General features: G+C 38.2%; 1 protein-coding gene across 2 annotated transcripts; it reads left to right on the top strand.

Moving 5' to 3' along the window:
* The first annotated feature begins 623 nt into the window (after positions 1 to 623).
* Positions 624 to 19,990, top strand: skap2 (src kinase associated phosphoprotein 2). 2 transcript variants are annotated; one of them, XM_084726536.1, is made up of 13 exons: positions 624 to 816; positions 1,194 to 1,299; positions 2,540 to 2,565; positions 3,419 to 3,517; positions 4,351 to 4,431; positions 5,844 to 5,927; positions 6,099 to 6,223; positions 6,593 to 6,656; positions 6,850 to 6,945; positions 7,777 to 7,872; positions 9,765 to 9,877; positions 19,574 to 19,677; positions 19,787 to 19,990. In XM_084726536.1, exons 1-12 carry the CDS (start codon positions 777 to 779, stop codon positions 19,664 to 19,666), a joined length of 1,023 nt encoding a protein of 340 aa, XP_084582662.1. In that variant the 5' UTR covers positions 624 to 776; the 3' UTR covers positions 19,667 to 19,677; positions 19,787 to 19,990. The 2 variants fall into 2 exon arrangements, with proteins under 2 accessions (XP_084582662.1, XP_084582660.1); XM_084726534.1 differs by having other exon boundaries at positions 627 to 816; positions 3,416 to 3,517.
* The last annotated feature ends 3,009 nt before the right edge of the window (positions 19,991 to 22,999 follow it).

The following is a 22,999-nucleotide window of genomic DNA, read 5'->3' on the forward strand; positions in this document are numbered from 1 at the left end:
TTTGCGCACCACAAGACAAGTGCCATCAAGTTTCATTGTATTCAAAAGCAGACAGACATCTCTACAGTCTATATCTCCAAAACTTGGCCACTCACAACAAAACAAATTAAAAGGATAAATAACTCTACAGGGCAGAGGAAAATACGTATTTTTTACTTTTGGGGTACTGTCCCTTTAAAATAGTATCACAGACAACATTTAAATGAAGAAGAATAAACCACTGCAGCAGAACAGACTCCTTGAAACATCTGTTGCTCAAAGATGCATAAACCTGGCACAGGAACCTCCTCCACAACAGTTTTATTTAATTGCCTTTTCAACTATTAATGATGCCTGTTTAGATTTACAGTGTTGATATAATTCATAAACTCAAAGTGCTTTTGCATCACTGTAAAAAAAAAAAAAAAGACACCGCCAATGTGTCCACTGAGTCAGTCAGACTTAAGTGCCAGAGAAATATTATCTGAAATCAATCAAAAATATGATCAGGCGTTAACTTTATTAGTCTGTAAAGACCCGCTGCTCCATTAAAGCATCAACTCCCCGTCATCAGCAGCAGTCAAAAATGTACCTACACACACACACATGCACACACACAAAAGCTGATGGAGCAATAAACGTCAGTGCGGGTGTTGAACAACAGGCCGTGTGGTCAGTGATAAATAATTAGCACATAACTTCCGTATCTCGGTGCTCGAGTCGCTGCTGCTGCTTCCGTATCAGAGGAAGTTTGAGCCGCTGGACGGTCCATCTCTGCCTGGAACTAACTCACAACAATGCGCCCCATTCCCGAGGAGTTAACCACGCTCGTTTCAGGTAAAAACATCGGGACAGTATTGTCTGTTTCTACACGCAGGTTGTTTTATGGCTTGTTGCACAAACTCCAGCTTTTGAGAGAGCGTTTTGTTGAAAGAGGAAGCGCAGACTCAACATGGATGACTAAAGTTTCAATCCAGTTACAAATCGTCAACACAAGACAGTGCTGCTGCTATTTCATTCATGCTGCTCAGTCCCACTGAGAAGTATCAAACCGTGGTCAGTTTGACGTCAAAGCTGCAAACTGCTGGGTTATCTGGGTGCTGTTGTGCTTTGAAATGTAAGATGATCTCCAGCAGACTGACTGCCAAATAAAACACCACACTCAGTTAAGTGTCGTCATTGTGTGACTGTTTCACCTGTTATTTGTTGTTTAGATCTAGAAACTTTCCTCTGCGATGGATTGAAAGGAGAAAATTTAAGCAAGAAGGCAAAGGAGAAGAGGGAAGCCTTTATCAAACGGATCAAAGAGGTCAAATTGAGGTATGTTTGTTTAATAATTATTTGGAGGTTGGTTGTATGTTGCTTAAAGGTCAAGTGTGTAAGATTTAGGCAGAGATGGGAGTAAGTCTCAAGTTACTGTAGTGAGAATCAAGAGCAAAGTCTAGTCCTTCCTACGAGTTAAGGAAGTCCCAAGTCAGGTCATGTGAAATGGATGATCTACCCCACTTCCCACTGTAATGAAAACTCTTGCAGACTGCTTCCACCTTAAAAATGAGACTGAGATTTGACATTTTGTTGCATCAATAACAAGCCTCCTAAATGAACAACAATAGAGAGTGGGGCTCTGAAATCATAATATAGTCTTATCTCTAAATGGCTCTAGAGTGAAAACAAAACTTAGACTTACATCATTGGCTCTCTAGCTAATGTTTGACCAGCCAAGCTGAAAAGTCACATTCATGTGCCTTTAACTTTTGTAGTCACATACTGAGCTGGATGTTGTGGTAGTTGTGTCACTGATTTTTGAGCTTCAGACCTCCTTTTATTATCTTCATTGATGACATAATTCTTGAATCCAGATTTGATCATTTTTGTATTAGCTTCTTGCATGATAGCTGCCTCATGTGTTGCCTTCTGCTGGTCTGCCATGTAGGTTCAGCAAGTTTGTGTGCATTGCACTAGAAATCACCCCTAAACAAAGACCAAACCTAACTTTTATCAGTATCTGAAAAAATGCAAATGCTTAAAAGAAAAAGTTCAGTTGAGTTATCTGTCTCAAGTCTAAATATAGCCTCAAGTTATGAATACCAGGTCAAAGTCAAGTTGCATCTTTTATGAATGTTAGTCAAGCAAGTCTCAAGTCCTCAAAGTCATGTGACTTGAGCCTCCCACCTGTGGATTTAGGAGGATATTTTTTGCAGAACATAGCAGAAATTGAATATAATATTTGAAAGTATATTTTCATATTGTACAATCACTAGAAAATATATTTAATAAATATAAAATTATATCTACAGTGGGCGAAGGTCCTCTTCCATGAAGGCCGCCATGTTTCTACAGTAGCCCAGAAGAAACAAACCACACACTGGCTCTAGAATCAGTCTTATGTGCTTTTTGTGGCCTCTGTAGGTTCTCCTACATGCTTGGAAAGGGAGAGTGAGGCGAGGTGTTGACAAATTGCAAGCTCACCGATAGATGCTACTTAATCTTACACACTGGTCCTATAAACTAATGTTGAAAATGTGAAGATGGTTAACGCCATTTACTGTCTTCCCAACAGTTTCCCACAAGATTTCAAGGACAAAAGTGAGTGTTACTCTTATTTTATAATCTTATAAATATTCTGAAGTTATATTTAAATCTGTTAAACTAGTGGTTTCTAACCTGGGGGTCAGGACCACAGGCATCTATGTAAGGGCCTGCATTGGCCTTTGGACTGTACGTCATCGTCATCGCCATTTTGGTCTGGTCAAGATGGCCCTGTAAACACATACAAGTAACCAGGGGAGCTGCCATTTTTCTAGATAAAAGCACTAACGTTTACATTTGTCAACCAAATTTAGTTAGTGGTTTTATATTCAAGGCTTCATGTTCTACGTGGAAACCTTGTTTTGTACTCCATTGGAATATAACATCAGTTTCTGAAATCAGTTGGAAAATAGAAACATTATAGTTCTTTTTATCCAGAAAAAAAATGCAGCTCGTTTACATGTGTTTGTTCACAGGCCATTCTTAACTGTACCAATATCATGGCTATGTTGATCTATTGCAATAATGGTCTAAAGTGGTCAATGCAGCATCTATGTACTCTATGTATTCTGTGCATGTCTATGGTCAGGACTCCTCACAGGAGGTCATGACATGAATCTGAGGGGTCAAAGATGAGTCAGCTTTATTCAGGATTAACCCCTTCAGATGTATCATCCCCCCACAATGATGATGACCAATGTATAAGAAATGTCTACATATGCTGTTATTTTTCAGGCCTTCCTCTAGTAATTTATTTTTTACTAGTTAAATACTGTATGATTTTTTATCCCCTCAAGCTTGTAAAACTTCAAATAAACTGCTCACACCTCGACAGATTTATACAGGTTGGAAACTACTGTCTTACACCATGACATGCACCATTACTACACTGTACTGTTTTCTGTAGTAGGTGGAGATGACTCAGGCGATGAAGAGGAAGTTGACAGCAACAACGACGGAGGGTCACTGCAGTCAGAGCGTACAGACAAGGATGAAGAGGCGTGCGAAGGTATAAGCCACAAGCCACTTAGCAGACGTCCAGAGTTGACTTGCTAACTGCTAACAAGCTGTGGATTAAAGTATTGAAAATTGCACTTTGGCATGAAAATATACAAATCTTTGGGTCTGCTCAGTGGAGAAAGTGACTTTGAGTGGCACAATGAGGGAGACATTCCAACTGTAACTTGGCAACATACTTGGGAAGCAATTTGGGGGCACAACTGCTACTCCCACCACCGCTTTCACTCCACCCCTTTGACAGCCAGAGCATGCTTTATTGCTCTCAGCCGCAGTCTGGGGACTGAAAATTACTGCCATGGCTGCAGTTTGAGAAAAAACATTCCCCTATATACAGTAGCTTTAACCCCATACACCATCATGGCAATCTAGTGTATGCAAGATTTTGTATTTACATTTTCATGATAGAGTATCAGAGAAGTCCTTGTGAAATGGTGATTAGGGGTATGAGGTTTATGGGCTGTAAGCAGCTGCCCAGCTTTATGGCTGCTCTTTCACACAAAGCAACTTTGACACAGCAGTTGAACATTTGCATTGAAGTTGCACACTACAAGAGGAATCTCTTCCACAGAGGGATGAAAAACATTGCTTTGTGAAGCCACCATGACTTATACTACTTGTTTAAACACCAATCAAATGAGTACATAATAGCAAAGTTAGTCAGAAACCTGCCCGTTTATGTTCAACATTTTAAAAACAAATGTCATTTTCACTTTTACGCATTTTGCAATTTTCACTTTAACATATTAAAAACACGTTGAAAGGATGATGGTGTCAGTGAGGACATTGAATCAACTTTCTTGGGGTTCCTCATCTCTTTTCCAGGCACCCAGCAGTCCCCGCCTGTGGCAGCTCAGGACCTGACATCGGTCTTTAAAGCGGGATACCTTGAGAAGCGCAGAAAGGGTGGGTGCTCTTCTAATAACAATGCATATGCTGTGTTTCCACTTGCAGGAACTTTCACCAGGAACCTTTAGAGGAACTTGTTTTCTGTTCATTGTGCTTTGACGCATCAACTTGGAGTTACAGATGAAAGCATACAACAGAGTTGCACACAAACATGAAAAACAGCAGTCACTTTTTCATATGTCAGCAGACTAAATTGCCTAATCTTTGTGGGGATTGAGACTGGCCTGGAAACGCAGACAACAACAGGCTGTATAAACCATTTTGTTCCTTGAAAAATACCTACTTGTACTTTGGGTGGAAAAGCGATTATATAAGAGCATATTTTAGGACACATATTGTCCTGAAAAGACAGGATTATAGACCATACATTCATTTTTTTGGCATTTTCTGTAATTTCTTTAAATGTAAGGTAAGATTTTCATCATAATGCGGCATAATACATTACAGAAAGTCAATTAATGTAAATGTAAATAATCTAAAATACCACATAAGCAAAGCATAAATGAAGTAGCATAGAAGATGTCTCAATACTGTACTGGACTGTGATGATATCTATTGTGATTACGTGGTAATTTTTTTTTATTTTATTATTTTTATTTTATATTAAGGGCTGCTACTAGCTGCTGTAGTGCTTTTGTTTTGCAGTTGTACACACATAATTCAAACACTCATTGCCAAAGACAATTCATGCCAATTTTTTGCACATGCTTAAGTCATAGCTGGCGTCTTTAATTTAATTTTACTTTGTTTTATTTAAGTAGGAAAGCAGGAGCACTACAAGTTGAAAAGAAAAATACATTTCATATGAACAAAAATACTGTCCACATCAAGTCATCATCTTTCTTAGTTTTTTAATATCGCGTATAACATAATACTGTGGACTTTATACTGTGGCATTATCTTAATTTTTGGTAGTGTTACATAATTTTATTTGTCTTTCTTTATGCATAGTAAAAAATTAGGCCAAACTTCCATAAAACATAAAAACATTGAAAAAATATAAAAATTAACAATTCAAAAGAGGCAATTTCTGTCATTAACTTCAACCACTCATCAAAACCCTTTTTTTCTGGCTCTTTCAGTGGTAAAGAACAGTACTTGAAACATCAATAATGCCTGTCAATACAAGTGTGATCTGTCTCCTAATGAGGACAGCTGTGGAGATTCTGGCAATGGTTTATGCAACCTGGTCCAACACATTCGACAGTTGAAGTTCACAGGGTGTTAAAGAATACCCGTGTAACTGTTTACAATTACAGTTCACAGTGTTTTTCATTATTTTACTTTTCAGCATTTTTATCATTTTTTTGCAATACACATACAGGACACAGCTCTAATTTGGCCTCACAATAAACCAGAACATGATCTGTCTCTTCTCCGCTGAAATTATTGTTGTTTTTCCTCCTCAGATCACAGCTTTTTTGGCACAGAGTGGCAGAAGCGATGGTGTGCTCTAAGCCATAATATCTTCTACTATTATGGCAGTGAGAAAGGTAATTTTATTTCCTACCAGATTTCCACTCAAATATGAATCAGATACTGATTGAGGATATTTAGGTGGATGAATATTTTACATTCTGCTTTTGCTTCCCAGATTTTGACAGTGACGCTGTAGCTGTTGTATCTGAACCATTAATGATGATGTTTTAATTTCCTGTAACCAGACAAGCAGCAGAAGGGGGAGTTCAGTATCGATGGCTACAACGTCAAAATGAACAACACCTTACGGAAAGACTCAAAGAAAGACTGTTGCTTTGAAATTTCGGCTCCAGACAAGCGAATCTATCAGGTACGCTCGTCTCTTCTGTGACGCTTTGAGTCATTGCTCTTCGAAATGTACGTCCTAAATTGGAAAACAAATGAGCACTTGAGATGTGGCATGTTTAAGACTTGGAAAGCCATGTGTGTACATGCACTTCATTAAATCTTTATTTTTAAAACTTATTCATTCATTAGACACTGCTGCCTTTGCCACAGGTCAACCTGACACGCATATTTAAAAAGTCTAAATGAGTCTTTCTAACATTCGGGCTCTTCCGTGTGGAACATTTTGCTATGCATAAATGCAGTATTATTTGTTTATGTTAATTAATATATGTAGAACTGCATATATTATTGCTCTGACTGCAGTTTTCATGCCTCTTCTCTTTCATCACAGTTTTGTGCGTCATCAGTGAAAGAGGCGGAGGAATGGGTGAAACAGATAGACTTTGTCTTGAGAGGTTTGAACTCTTTCAGTCATAAAAATGATTATGATGCTCTAAAATGTCAGAAGCAGCAACATTTCTTTCTTCATGAATGAAAACAAAAATCTCTAAATGCTGTCACCAAATATTTGGTGTGTATGTCTGCGCATAAATCAAGAGTTTTTGTTTGTTTGCATTAGTCAAACATGCTATGCTCCCCTGCTTGTAGATATGTCAGGTATCATCCCAGAAGATGAAGAGGAGGAACAGGAAGTGTATGATGATGTTGGAGCAATTGATGAAGACATCTATGAAGAGCTCCCAGGTCTGACCACATATTTTATCACTGTGACAATCTATATTCTCATCTCAAAAATATATATAAACCCAACACTTTTATTTCTGCTCCCATTTTGCATGAGTTGATCTAAAAAAATCTGTGTTAAAATGGATGTTGGTGAGCACTTCTCCTTTGCCAAGATAATCCACCCACCTGACAGGTGTGGCATATAGACATGCTGATTAAACAGCATGATTATTGCACAGGGTGCCTTGGACTGATTACAATAAAAGGGCCCTCTAAAATGTGCAGTTTTATCTCAAAAGAGACATTTGTCAGGCACTGAACTATGGCTATTTAACTGAAGGCTATAAGTTTTACCCAAGGAAGACAAAGTCATGACCCACCCGATTCTGTCATGTGTTCATCTGTCAGCAAAGTTTGAGAGAAATAAAACTTTTGTGTGCATCGAAGAAATCGTAGATTTTTTACTTCAACTCATGCAAAATGGGAGCAAAAACAAAAATGTTTCATTTATGTTTTGACTGGATCTGCTTCAGGTTTATGCCTGTTAAAAGAACTTTTTCCGCACCACAGTTGCCACAGTGCTTGCTCTTGGTGGAAACTATTGGGTTGGTATATAGCAGGACCTAGACCTGCTCTGTATAAAAAATGCCCTAAGATAACGGTTATGATTTGGCACTGTGTAAATAAATTGAATTTAATTGAAATTGGAAATTGGATATTTTTGTTGACTGTGTATGCTGTATATATTGTCCTATAAAACATGATCAATCGCATGCATCTCTTTGATAGAGACAGAGAATAATATTTCATAGCACATTCATTCATCAATATCTTGGCTTGTCTCTCCAGAGGAAGATGCAGCCACTTCTGTGAAGTCTCCTCCAAAGGTGGAGCCAGCGAGCAAACCTCTTCCTCCTGTTGCTCCCACTCCTACTCCTGCTGCAGGTACACAGCACATAATGTTTCAAGACTGCATAGATACAAGTGGTATATTTTGTCATATATGGAAGATGTGAGCATACTGTGGCCATTCTGTCGTGCATAGTTTGTTTGTGTGGCTGTGAGCAAACCCAACCCCTCTGAGCGACAGTTAAGAAGAAGTGACATTCAGAGAGGAAGTTTCTGTGAACATGCACAACTGAAAGTTAACACATGCTGGAAATAACTCTCAGACCAACTTCCTTTTACAATAAGTGATATATTAAAAGCTCTGTAAGTGCTGAAATACCCTCCTATCTATCTCCAACTGCTGTATCTATGGAAACATGTCAGAATCATTAACATACCCTGAATGGCCACAAAGTAAGAAATGTTCCCACTTTAGATCAATAAATAGGCTGAGAGGTGAAAATGTTAACTGCCAAGAAACTATCTGTGTCCTATGTACTAATTGCATACAGGATATGTTATTGTAATATTTATCATTTACTGTTTTTTTGCAACTACTAAAACAAAAACCACTATACGTTGCTTTTAGTGGTGGCTGTATTAACATGCTCCAAGTTCCTCAGCTGTTAAGTCTGCAGAGTATCTTGTTTTGACTTGTGTGTGAAAACCCAATGTATTCACAATTATACGAGGCAGTGAAACTTGAACAAGGGTTTATTTGAATATTAATTACAGAGCCACAGCAGGTGATCCAAATTTACAGCCTGGTCCATTACCAACTTGATGCTCTATTCATCCTTATGGGGCAAATATTCATTACACGATCTTACCATCACACCATCAGAAACTTGTATCTACGTGGACCTCCACTGACTACATTGTCTCCACCTCTCATTATCAACATCCTCCCACTTTACACAGAATATAATAGAAAGAGAGACATAACCACATTCTGCTATTTTAAATGTACATTAACTGTTGTATAAACTTAAATATTGTTAGAACATAAATATCATGTAAAAAACATTTAAAATATATATATGTTTACCGAACAATGACATACTTACGAGCCTCTTACACCTTTTTGCTAAATGAAAGTGATGCATTTCCATACACTGTGGAAAAGCAAGACACTGCAACTTTATAATGAAGCAGTTAATTATTTGCATTATTGATCAACGATTCTTTTTTGCTAAATCATGTAGTCTTTGAAATGTCAGAAACTACCCAATGGAGAACCTTATCGCCATAAGGGATGCTATGTTTTGTACTAATAAAGTAAACCTACTTAATGAGGGGTGGATGAGCAGGAGTTGCTCAGTGAGGTGGGCCACCTACCTCTAATTTAGAGGGTGTTAACATGCTTTTATAGTATAAATTTCATAATATAAATAAGCCCTCATCAGTCGATTCTATGTCAGTATTGGCCTTGGAGGGTTTTGGGCTGATTCTAAAAAATTAAGTAGATGGTATGTTGAGGCATTTTCAATCCATGAAATGCTGATTTGTATGAATTTAGTAAGAAATGTCAATATCAACACCCGCATTAATGTGTTTCATCACATTACAGTCATAGCAATTAGTTTGTGCAGTACCTCTTTAAGCTTAAACTAAACTGTACTCAGAACAAAATTATATACAAAACAAACAACAGACATTCAGGAGAGTAAAGACTGTGTTTAAAATTTCAGTGTCGTGGTGTGTACTGCACCACATTCTCCCAGTGTGTTTTTTACATGACATACTGTTTAGAATTAGTAGTTAGTATGAACTTGGCTCACAGCTGCTGTCTGCCTCCAGCTCAATTTCAGGCTCTCCACTGCCTCCTGTTGGTTTTCCTGCACACAAACAGCCACTGCTGTGTCGGACCTGGACACTGAATGTGATTACACTCAGTAGAAACTAAAGCACCTCATCTGTTATCATTTTCTTTCCCCTTTTCCATCCAGTTGATAAGAGTACGGACTACCCCAACTACTACCAGGGTTTATGGGACTGTACAGGGGACTTCCCAGATGAGCTGTCCTTCAAACGTGGAGATGCCATCTACATCCTGAGCAAGGTACGGTCAGAATTGGGGAGTAATGGATTACATGAAACTGGGTTACATAATTAGGATATAAAAAGGTAACTGTATTCCATTACAGTTACAGAAAAAGATGTAATCAGATTACTACATTAGGAAAAATATGGATTATTAGCAGGATTAAAAATTTAAAATACATTTTAAGATAAAGAATGACATACTACCATGTGCAGTTTGAACATATTACAAATGACATTTAACAATCTCACAACACAGCTCACCATCTTGGCCTCTAATGAAAAAAAAGCTTTCATTGGGTGGAAATTTGGCCATTATTTGCCCTCAGCTATGAAAACACTCTCATCACCCAATGACTCAACATCTAATTTAAAGCTACCTCAAGGAGTTTTTAACTGGTTATGAAGCAGTTTCAATTTATTACTGATGTATCTATATGACCTATAGCAGTAAACGAGACCATCCGTAGGCTGTCAGATTCAGAGTCAGATTCTCTGTTATACTAATAGTATACTAAACAAAGTACATTTAATAGCACATAATTACATCTATTAATCTAAACATGTATTCAATCATAACAGTAGAGGGTATGACTGGACAAATAATTAATAAACCTGGCAACAAACATATTAAACAAGGGATTATAAAAGATTTTTAATGCAAATCCAGACCATGGACCACCAATTTAAGAGTATTTTGTCTTACGGAATCGCCTCGGAGTATTTTTTTTTTTATTTTTAGGGTTGAAGATAAAGTCAGTACAATCAATCAAAATTTCTAACCCTATTTCTTTCTTTGTTCTTCCAACTTACAAAAAAATGTGATAAAAATTAATCATATCCCTCCTTTTGCTGATGACCCCCTACAACCCAGTCAAGGACCGCTTTTGGTCCCCGGACCCCAGTTTGAAAATCACCGTATTAGGCTAAATTCTTTCACCATATATGGAAAAAAGTAACAAAGTAATCAAGTGACTGACTACATTTTTTTAACAAGTCATTAGTTATTGTATTTTTAGAGTAACCCTCCCAACCCTGGTTACAGTTAGGGTAACCCTGCTTGTCAGCGATAAAAACATTGATTTGTCCCTGAATGAATGTTTTCTTGAGGATGGTAAATCCAGGATTAGCTCAAACCAGCTGTAATGTAAAGCTGTGAGCTGAGGTTTGTAGTCAGAGTGGTCCTGCCGGCCTCAGACCACCTAAAGTGAGTTATTTCTGGGCCCTCAGAGGAACTGTCTGTTCATATCCTTTACTGGCAGCATCTGGCCCACCGCCTGGAGGTGGACGGCTGATGGTAAGAGGCAGACTGGGCTAGCTTCTCTCTCTGGCACTGTGATGGGGATTAGTTGTGTCACAACGGAAACTGTTTTAGTGCTGTTGGCGGAGGCTGGGCCGAGCTGGCACACGATGCCATTCCATCACTTCCATCTGGACTGTTTCAGCACGCCGCCACTGCTGCCATGCCAGGCGGTGAGCAGCCTCTCAGCCCACACACCTCTCAGACGTCTCCCTCACCTCGCCAAATAGGAATGTGTGTTTTCAGGAAACCCAGGCTCAGTCCGCCACTCTATTCAGAGCAGGTGAGGACGTGTAGTGGACGCACAATTTCCGAGGCTTGTCGCCTAGGCCAGGTGCCAGGTATTGAGGACTGAGGGGCCGTTCTTTACCTTTATTATGTAACCAAACAGGAGCCCTTTTGTGCTTCACTGCTTCATATGAACACAGAATTTGGATTTTGTTGTGATACATTTAATAAGCTTGTTTTTTTTAACAAATTAGTCAAGAAATTTCATACTTTACAGATACATGTCGACCCTGTGGTTTGTGTAAAATAAAAACAACAAAAAAGTGTGAAATGTGCACCACTAGACTGGCTATATTTCCTGTCTGGTTTGGTTTCTATGGTTGTAGTCAGCTGAGACTGTCAGCTGGTCCATTTCCAAATTCAAGTCTGCCATCTAGTGGCACTTAAAAGCCATGAAGAGTTAAAAATGTGACTTATGACATTATTTATTTGGGAAAACCTGAATTATGGGTTTGACTAATAAATAAATTTCTTTTTCAGTCAGGAGCATAGGGTGTAGATTATGAGTTATCTTCATTATTAATTCGGTTTATTTTTTGATTCATGGATTAAATGTTTAGTCTATAAAATGACAGAAATTGCCCATCAAAATTTGCCTGAGCCGAAAATGACATCCTTAGATTTTTTTTTTTGTATGACCAGCAAGACAAAATACAAATAGAAAGTCATGAAAGCTTCACATTTGAGAAACAGAAACAAGCAAATCTTCAGCATTTTGTGTTTGATAAATGTCTTAAAAAAAATAATGGATGATCAAAATTGTTAATTTTCTGTTGACCAGCTAATTGATTAATTGATTCGGCACTAATGGAAGGAAACAAATGCACACAAAGCAGACAGACCCGTCAATGCTCAATGGCCAAATGCCTGTTTATGACTCCCTCTTCGTGTGTGGAAAAGGACCAAGAATCAAGTTGCCCTTTCACTCAGACTGGGAGTGCCATTAGCTGAAACCTTGGTGTTGGGGGTTGTGGCCTGCCGCGAGGGCAATGACCATAAAACCTGTCTGGACTGCAGCAGCCAGCTGCAGCTTAAGGGACAGTCGACTCCTTCCTCCCCCCCCAGTCGCTTCCTCCTCCCCTTATTCTCCTCCTTTCTCCGTCCTCCCTCCGTCCCTCCCCCATTCCGCAGGCCAGAAATAGCTGTAGTAGTGTTACGGCCGCGAGACCCCCCAGTCAGGGCCTGGGTGTTGATTATAGGGCCTGACTGGGAGTGAGGGAGAGTGTGTTGTCCGGATATTCTGCAACCCCCCCACCCAGCCCTTCAAGTCACAGCACATAAAACCTATCGTAAGATGTAACATCTCACTTAAATTAAGTGGCTAGATGGGTTGATAAAGTGTAAACACTGTTGTTGTTGTGTCTGCATATCTCCTTGTATAATTTGTGCTTGCGAACTGATGCATCAGCTGTGCAGCGTTTGATTTACTAGAAGTCATACAATAATAGGACAGTAATATTATAATACAGGCTTTATATAACATGACCCCACACAAATTGCAACAGAAGCTCTTTCAACTGTTCTAGTCTCATAAATATGTCATTTGTAACATATCAAAAGTCTTTAGAAATCGAAGTATTTGAAAACACTGAAAATGGTGATGCCACAACTTCCCATTGCCACCCATGTGAAAACCTGATTTATGCATGTCCCCTTGTCTGATGTCCACACAAAGGTTTCAGTGCTGTCCACCATCAGCCAGAAACCAGGGCTCAACAACAAGGATTGCCCACTTGCCCGGGACAATTAAAATGCCACATTGGGCTGGAAAATCTTGCGACTCACTCGTTTAAATGGGCAAATGGTAAAAAAGATTTAAACTATTCTGATAATCAGTGCAAAAATGGCAGAAAATGGCCTTTCAGCCTATCAAATAGTAAGACTTCCTGGTTTTCTTTATTTAGTATCATATTAAACAGAATGTCTTTTGGTTTTAGAGTGACAAAATTTTAAAGACATCACTGAGGACTTTGAAAAACCGGGATGAATATTTTTCACTATTTTCTGAAATGTATAGAGATTTCCCCTCTAGATTAAACATGACAATTTACTTTAGTCTCTGTTGTTTGATCATCGCTAAAAAATAAAACAAGTTTGTACAGGGTCAAGTAAATCTAAGTAATGTGCTATTTTAAGTGATATCTAAATAAAGTACAATTTTGTTTTAAATTTGTTTTAATCACTGCCAACATGTATATGGATTAGTGCGAAATTATGTTGCCTTGTGCAGAAGTCTACTAATATAGTTGATTGTATAGATGATGTTGATTTGAATCCCTGTTGAATTTTGTCCATTTATCACAACATTTCTGCAAATTTCATTGTAGCTTCCAGTGAGTTTGAGCAATCATACCAGCCCCCCATGCAAATGTCATACTTGTATGTGATGTGTATATGTACTCAGTGTTTAAATTTTGTAATCCTGAGCCTTTTTGGTAAGGTTACTTTGAACACCCACAACAGAGTGTGGTTTTGTTGTCCCTGGTACAATTGCCCTGTGATTTTGAATGAGTTATATGAAAACAAATCACTTTTTCCCTTCGTACAATTCCTTTTTTTGCTTTCTCATTCAGAACACACTGACTCAAAACACAACATCCATTTAGTTTGTTTGTGTTGCAGTTAATGTGCGGTTGACCCACACTTTTGGGTAAAATGCCTGGACTGTGATTCAATTCAGGGTGTTTGTGTTAATGTGTGTGTTGTCACAGTGTGTGGTGTCATTAGTCTTCCACAGCTCTGTGTATGTGTTCTCATGTTGTGTCCCGCACTCACTCAAGCACAACTTATTTGTCAGCCAGAACTACACAATGAGGTGTTGCTGCTTTCAAAGGCTGGCTGCAGGAAGTCATAATGTGGACACACACACACACACACACACACACACACACACACACTCACACACTCCCGTTGTGTCAATCTGCTATATTACCCCTCAGGGGCTTCAGAAATGTCAATCATGTGACACATTAATGAAATGAATGTGACATTTTCTGTTTGTTTCTTGTGATGTTTCTGTTAATAATTCAAACTTATTAATGACTTTTTTTTTTTTTTTACTGTATTCATATATTGAGGACTTTGAATGGAAATGATAAACCTATATCTTTAAAGGAGAAATAAGTAACATATTGGTCATGGCCAATGGATATGTTATGTCATCAGAGATTTAAGGAAAAATGCTAAATTGAAATATTGTTTTCTACAACAGCACTTCAGCCAACAAGTTCTCCTTTGGAATTTACATTCTGGGCCAGAAAGTATGTTTTTTGTCTGTTTCCTGTTTATTAGAGTTAAATTATCGCTAAATGTTCACCAAATGAGTTTGAGTGTGTCTGTTTGTGAGTTGTAAGAATCTTTCAGAAGGAGCAGATGTTTATAAGGGTTAAACTGAGCAATATGTTAATGGAGTCTAGCGCACAGTAAGACAGGCAGTCACTGAACTCAAACTCCAGAGTGTGTATTTTCAGAGCAGTGGGCTTTTATCGTCAGGATAATGGGCTTAGATTTACAGTGAGTGAAAATTCCCAGTTATAAACAGCTGATCATCTTACATTATATGACTTATTATCACTTGTCATTGTCAAATTGCAATGTTGCGTTCGTCTTGGCCTCATGAGAGGTTCAGTGTCCCTGCAGGCTGCAGACAACCTGCCTGAGCTTTGAGTCTGAGGAGGAGGGGGTGGAGGGAAACAACTCACTTTCATCATAGACTGTATATTAAACAGGGATTCAACCTATTTAATATAGCTGTCTGTGGCTCCAACTCGCTATTTGGGCTGCAGTACTCATAATTTAACACCAAGGTCTTACATATTGCTTCTTTAAGGGCAAAAATGACTTTTTCAATGAAGTGTGGGGACCGTTCATATATTTTATTGAGACTGGTGATGTGAATGATGTGCATGCTCAGGTAGAAGAGACACAGGACGGATAGAAGGAATGTAGCAAGTTTTGTGATGTGGTGCTTCATTGACAGTGAAACGTTAACTGAGTTGTTGTACTAATAAAGAAACGCATGGCGTTTCTGGGCCATTATTTTTAAGGTAGAATTGGTACGAGTGCTGGAAATTGAACTTTAATATAGTTTTTGGTATAGTTTATAGGTTTGAAAAGTTCTTGGAGTTTGGATAAAGTGCTTGAAACTGCAAGTGCATTACTTTCATAATAAATAATTTTCTAACTGAACGGTATGTCTGGTATTGGCTCAGCCAGGTTGCCAAGTCTCCTTACAGACAGGTGACACATTTTGAAACATGAAATTTTGTTGTGTTTTCCTTTAATTTGTCACTCCTCTGTAGAGTTATATCACAAAACATAATTTTGGTTGTGTATTACACAATACAATCGGATTTAATGTGATGAAGAAATGAAAGTATCATTTTGAGTATGTATATGTTTACCACAGCTGTAAGGTGCTGGAAAAGTCTTGACAGTTCTTGAAACCCTGGGTATTTTTGTTTGTTTGTTTTTGCATTATTTGTTACATGTCTTCCTTCTCTACTTTCAAATGTTACAACTCAGTGGTTTTCAAACTGGGACCAACAGCCTTTTTTTTTTTTTTACAGAACATAATGCAGTTTGTCTTTACTAATATTGTTTATTTATTAGTTTTATAAGCAGCATTTTTCTTACTTTAAGTTATTCTATGTGTGGTTTTAAAAAACAATATAGGTATTTAAAATTACTAAAGAAAATACCAAGGAAAGTTTAATGTGTCAGTTCAGTGTCAGTGTCCCTGACGTCTTTTTTGGATTTTATAAAGAATATTGGCTAATATATTGATATCAGAATTTTTTTAGACTCCCTAATATTAGTATTAGCATCGTCACCAAAGATCCAGTACTGGTCAGGCCTTAGTAGGGGGTCCTCAGCAAAAGGAGGAACAGAATATTTTAACTGCTACTTTTAACTATCAGCATCTGTGTTTTGGAAGTTGGAACAACAAGGGAAGGCCACTCTGAGTGACTGTAATTCACGGTGACCTTAGTTTGATCATTGATTGACTATTAAGACTTTATCTTCAAACCTAGAGATGAAAAAATACTCCTTGAGTAGTGTTGATTCCTTGAGACCCTCTCAAAATAGGGGTCCATGGTCTCATGTCACCCATCATGTTGGTCCTTGGCATGAAAAAGTTTGGAAACCCCTGTTATAATTTACCTGTGTAGGTCTTTATTTCTAGACATTATCAGGTAGATGAAGGGGAGTACCTGCTGTCTTTGTGTTGTGTAATAACATTGCTTTGTGTAATGATTACTGCATATTTAAGCAAAAAACATCAAAACAGTATTATTTTTGAAAAAACACATGTCCTGCTTATAAAATTGTGACATGGACAGTAAGTCTTGCACGTCTTCATCAGTCATGATGAATGACCCATCACCAGGTAACTACCGATGCTAGCCATCACTGTTGTTATTGTAATCTTCCTGTGTCTGATACCACCATGTGATCACTTACATCCATTAATCTCTCCCGGGAGTAAGTGGACACAGATGTGGTCCCTCCTCGTCCCTGAGTTTTGGCGTAGATTTGAAAGGTTGTGCAGGTTTCTCCTCCGTCAGCCTTGTCAGAACGTGATCTCCAGTGTTGAATCATGTCCTGGGAAGACTTTGATGTGAGGTCAGGCTCTTGGCCAAAGAGACAGAAAGAGAGAGGGGTATTCTCCTCTCGTCTCAGATCTCCCCTCACAGTGCAGTGTCCTCCTCCTCACATCTCAGCATGCTGACAGCCATTTGGAGCTATTACTTGTCATGCTGTGACAGATTTATGTGTGATGTGCACTACGCACACTGAGGGTTTTTTGTGTGGAGTGGAGGGGAGTGTGTGCAGTCTCAAAACCGACAGCGGGCAGAGAAGCAGAACAGGGAACAGGTAATATGAAGTCATTGAGAGGATGTATGTGTTGTTTTGGAGGAAAAGAAGGAAAACAGGAAGAGCATTTTATGCTTTTATTAGGCAGAAGTGATGAGCTGAATGGAAGTAAGGACAGGAAGAAACGAGAAATTACTATTGATGCACAGATTTATTGGCTGATGTTAGCCTTGCTGGCTTCAAGCAAGTAAGATGAGATTCAATTATGTCAGTGGCCAATGCTTATCTGTTGTGTTATTTTGTGCTCACTAAATGCTGTTTTGGTTATTTGTGGTCAGACTCTGACAATAGTAAAACGATACCCAGCTGCTGTTTTGGAGAAGAGGCCACTGGCTGGACCGAACTCTGGTATGATGTCAGAGCCCAGAGGGTGGCATGTTTTTTGTATTGAAGATTTTTTTGTTTCCCTGGCACGGATGGAGAAATGCATAACAAAAACAAAATAAACACAAAAAAACAAACGTATTGGCCCAGACTTTAATGATTAGTGCATCCCTAACAATGACAAAGATCTCGGACGTGACACAAACAGGGGGCATTGTGCTTCATGGTTGGCGCACTAAACCCATGTAACCAGGGGAATTCATCATGGCTAATTCTGCATTTTTCTGTTAAACATGCAGTCGATCTCCAGGGCAAGCACTTTGGAAAGGTACCTAAATACAGAAAACAGCTAAGCTATGTTACTTTGAGAACAATCATTTTAAAAGCTACCACAAGGAACTTTCACATTTTGTTGATTTTGGAGGCCCCTGTGGAGAAAAGTGGTAGTTTCCACCACAATAACACCAAATATGATGTCAAAAATAAAATTATCAAAATAAAAATTTTAACCTGACTAAAAGCTTAAACTTTGTGGTGGTAAGGTATACTTTGTTGTCACAGAGGGAAATTTTTTCAATTCCAAGCTGTATCACGTCATTTAAAGGGACAGGTCACAACAAAATCAAAAATACGTATTTTCCTCTTGCCTGTATTTTTTGGTGTGAGATGCAGGATTTCAGAGATATTGACCATCAGGATATCTGCCTTCTTTTCGGTATAATGGGACTAAATGGCACTCAGCTGGTGCTCAAAGCACAAAACTACTACGGACTACTTTCTTCCTAGTAGACAAGAAAGTAGTTCTGTGAGATTCTATAATAGTTCCAGTAGATTCTATACAGAAATAAAGTAGGTCCCACATGAAACTGCTTACAATAAGTTCTCTATATTATGTTGAGTAAGCGGGTCATTAATTTCTGGAAAGAAACACTGCTTTGGAATTTTTCAAGTGTAATTTCTGGTTCTTTGAGCACCAGAAGCTGAGTGACATTTATTCCAATTAAATTGGAGAGGACAGACATCTCTGTGGCCGAGATCTTCAAAATTCTGCAACTCACACCAAATAAATCTAGGTGCATAAATAGCACGAAAGCCCAGGGGTAAAATATGTATTTATTTATTTTGGGATGACCTGTCCTTTTAATATTTTGATGGTGAATTTTTGTACCAGTTTAAGCCACGATTTGGCATTCTGAGCCATCGGCCTGAAGGCAGCACCTGAAATTCTGGGCTCAGAAAGTGTTTTGGGTTGTTTAATATCTTATGTGTCTCCCTGACCAAATATTTCTCATATAAAGGCTTAAGATAGTGCTGTTCATTTCCCCCAATGATCTTCATGGCTATTTGAGTAAGACATGCGAGCTTAGGCCTTAACTGTGCAACTGACAGGTTACCTTATCTTATCGGATTACACTTTCTGAAATTGTTTGACAGATCAAAACCATACATTTAGTGTTGACACAGTTGAGTCTAAGCCTCCTCAAAAAGTAGATTCTCTAATTTAGCTTAGAACAGAGCTTTTCAACATGGACATCCCTTGTGAGGGAGCAGCCAGTGTGAACACAAGTTATTTCTATGAAGCAACCTGATTTATGAGTACATTGTGTCTGATTCTGGACTATGGTCACCATCTGACTTGGATTAAATATCATCTCCCCCATTTTCCTCACATTCACAATTAGGTGGTGAGCATCACACCAGTGCACAAACTGTTCAGTTTGAGTGGGAAAGCGATGAATCTTGATCTTTATGTAATAAGCCAAGAATGGCTTTGTCATCTGAAAATTTCACAACGTAATTTTGGGGAGTTTTGCTCACACATCCATTAATGATGATTGATGATGATATTTACCTCTGTGCTCAGTGCTCAGTGATGAAATGTGTTTCCTCAACACACTCTTACCATCCTCTCTGTTTTTCCCCCAGGAGTACCAGAGCTTTGGCTGGTGGGTCGGAGAAAAGAACGGGAATATAGGAATCGTCCCCAAAGACTACCTGATGGAGCTTTATGCTCTATAAATACACCCCATGTAAGCTGGCTGGAATGAGCACATTTTATTTTTACTCGTGTTTGCTCAGCTCAAAACTAAAGTATCAAAATGTGTGATTGGATTAACTTGTACATTGTGTCATTTTCAGGATCATTTCCTCCCATCTCTGCTCTAAGAGGCTCATGATCGGATGAAAATATTTTCATGTGACTGTAATTTAAGAGTATTTTTCTACAGTATCTACACTTTGCACTGCTTGTTTGTATTTATATACAGTTTTCCACAACATCATTTCATGCTCTGCTTTTGGCAATTGTTTGCAAAAGGCAAAACAAATAAAGACTGAAACATATATTGTATCAGAGCATTTCTTTTATTATTTAACCTGCTGGTTAAGCCACAAGGTGGCAATAGAGTCTCTTCAAAGGTCATAGATTACAACTGTGACAGAGGTGCTCATGTCAGAAACATCCCACCTATTTTCTTTCTTACTTGGACGCCTTAGGACAAATTTTGAGATTTTTACATAGTGAATCAACAATGACAGTTAACAAGAGACAGGAGGAATATGTTTAATAGCAGAAACTGATTCTAAAACTAGTGTGTTGGAGGTTTGTTAAAGTATTTTCTGGGAGAAAGAAACCATTAACTTGCCAAGACATGAAAAATAAGTGCCTTTATCAATATTTTCTCAGCCTACTGAGTCACTTTACTTTTTTAGATTCTGCGCAGTTAACATTAGGCCACTGGCAATATGTCAATATCAAATGTGTGCACACCAAATATATGTACTCAACATCCTGAATAAATGAGAAATTATTTATTTATTCTTTAAAATGAGTTTGTTCTTCTGGTCAGCATTTTTGTTCCAAGCTTCAGAGGGATACTGTGGGTTTTTTTTACGGCACCTGTGAGACTTAGCTGGGCAGAGGATCACAGCGTGGCAGATGGTTGGCTGTGCTGCGTGCCTGAGTGAAACGGCTGAGGTGCACTAATAAGACAGCCACCCACACAGATAGCAGGGATGCTTATCACCCTCTGAGGGGCTGTTTGACAGCAGGCGAGGTGGCGTTAGCTGGGCACACCCCAGCGAGGTTACATACATACTGTACATATGTTTTTACAGCCTCCTTACTGAAATACCAGACTTATACTACAATTGTACCTAATTTGATAATAATATGCTCCTGTTTGGTTTGCTGTAGACAAAAGAAGGGCTTGTCAAGGTTTCCTCAAGGTTGAAGAGAAAATGGCAGGAAAATGCGTTCATTAACCAATAACTCACTGTATCTTTTTCTGCCTCTTCCCTCTATTTTTTTCCTTGCTCCTGTCTCTCTGTTTTGTTCCTGTTGAGTGATGAGCTCGTCCTCTGTCCTCTGGGTGACATTCAAAGCCAACATAAATCCTCCTCTTTACGGTATAGTGCAGCGATAAAGCCTCTCTGCTAATTGGAGATGTAATGAATTACCATAATTAGTTATTGAATATACTACATTGGATATAGAGAGGAATGCTTTGTTTTAGGGCAGGAAGGGGATGTAGTGAAACAATATGATATTCAGTGAGTGGAGAACATTTCTAAATGACCAGCAATGTCGGTGTATAATTCCATCATCTAGGCTGATTATAAAACACTTAAAAATATGTTTTGGTGTTAATAAACACATAAACATAATACAAATATTTCTTTACTGCCACTGCTTGGTATTTCCCCCTAGTAGTCCTCCTTTTAATATTAGGCTATGGGTTAGGTTGCCAAAGGCAAGTAAGGCTAAATATTGCCTCTCATTTTTATGTGCCAATAAAGGATTTCCTTAATGGATGTCAACTACACCCCCCATCCCCCCACGTTACATTTGGACAGCCATATCCTCAGAATATACAGGTTCTTTTATTGCAATTTAACATCAAGATATAATGTTTCATAGATAAATGCCAGGGTGCCATTAATCTAGTGAGCACTAAATTACACTAATGATACCAGAATATCACTAATTAATACTTGCAACCATAAAGATACACTTTTACCGGCCAAATATATATAGATTGAGCTGCTGAGTAATAATAAATAAAGTTAGATTTGCTGAGGAAGATGATGGAAATATAAAACAAATTTCCCTTCAGGACAGGATACAGTCATTTTATGCTGACAATTTAGTGCTCAGGTATGTTAATTCTTGCACACAGCAAAAACACTATTTGTTTTAACTGTCCAGGCTGCTTTAAAATTTAAGAAAAGTTCACTCAATTTGAAGAGACAAGATGAGGTCATTTTGTCATTATTCAAAACTGAGAAACTGAGAAGACACATTCAGTAAGCTTAAGATATTTAGTTGAACCAACAACTCTTCAGTCACATTGAAGAACATATAAGATTTAACATTTATTACAATTTATTCACTTTTAGGTGTTTTCATTATTGTGAAAACCAACAACCATAACTTATATAACTGGTTTTAGAGACACACAGCAAGTTTTCATCATATCTGTTTCTTCAGACTATATAAAAAAGAAGGGTCTCAGAAGATTGTCAGAGGTCTGCTATTTCTTTAGAAACCTAATTTAATGAGTTGATTGAACTCTGTACAGTGCATTCATTCAAGTTGAATTAACTTGAACAAACAAAACTTGAATATTTACATTAAGTTAATGAGAAAGGATTAGGTGATTCTGCCAAAATCCTGTATGATTTTTTTTTTTTTTTTTTTTTTTTTTTTACAGTGCACAGGCTAACAATAATAACATGCGTTTTCATCCTACATTAATGCATACCTTGTTGGGACAATACAAGTACACTAATAGCTCCCTGCTCACAGTGATAGCTGCTCGTCTTTGTTGAGTATTATCATCACCCCTGGGGTTGGTGAGGAGGCTAAAGACTTGATCTATACCACTTTAGAGAGGTAATCTTGATCAAGCTGTCAGCTGTTTCTGCTGCTCTTTAACCGGGTCACTTGGCTGTAGATCACACCGCAGCTTCATAGAGAGTTTCTGTCAGGAATAACACTGCGTTATTTATGTGGTATCCCCTGGCATTTTGCAGGAAATGTATTACCTCTCCAACTGGCCCTCTGTCAGCATTCCATTAAAGCCTCTCCCCCCCTGGTCTAAATCTTAAAATCTGAAATAGACACTTTTTAAATGCAAGTCACTCTTAATTGAGGTCAGTTTCTGTTAACATAACTCATGGCAGCTGACAAATTAAGGTTTCCTCAGCTGGCTTATGACATTGTGAGAAGAAGACACAGTGTATTTAAAGTGAAAGCTAACGAAGATCATGACAGGCTTCTCTGAAAATGCATATTTCTGGAATTTTTTAGGCTTAGATTTTCATAAATTTCAGTGATTTTCCAATATCTAC

Source organism: Lutjanus erythropterus, chromosome 9 (assembly GCF_056507025.1).
Source record: "Lutjanus erythropterus isolate fLutEry1 chromosome 9, fLutEry1.hap2, whole genome shotgun sequence".
NCBI lineage: Eukaryota > Metazoa > Chordata > Actinopteri > Lutjaniformes > Lutjanidae > Lutjanus > Lutjanus erythropterus.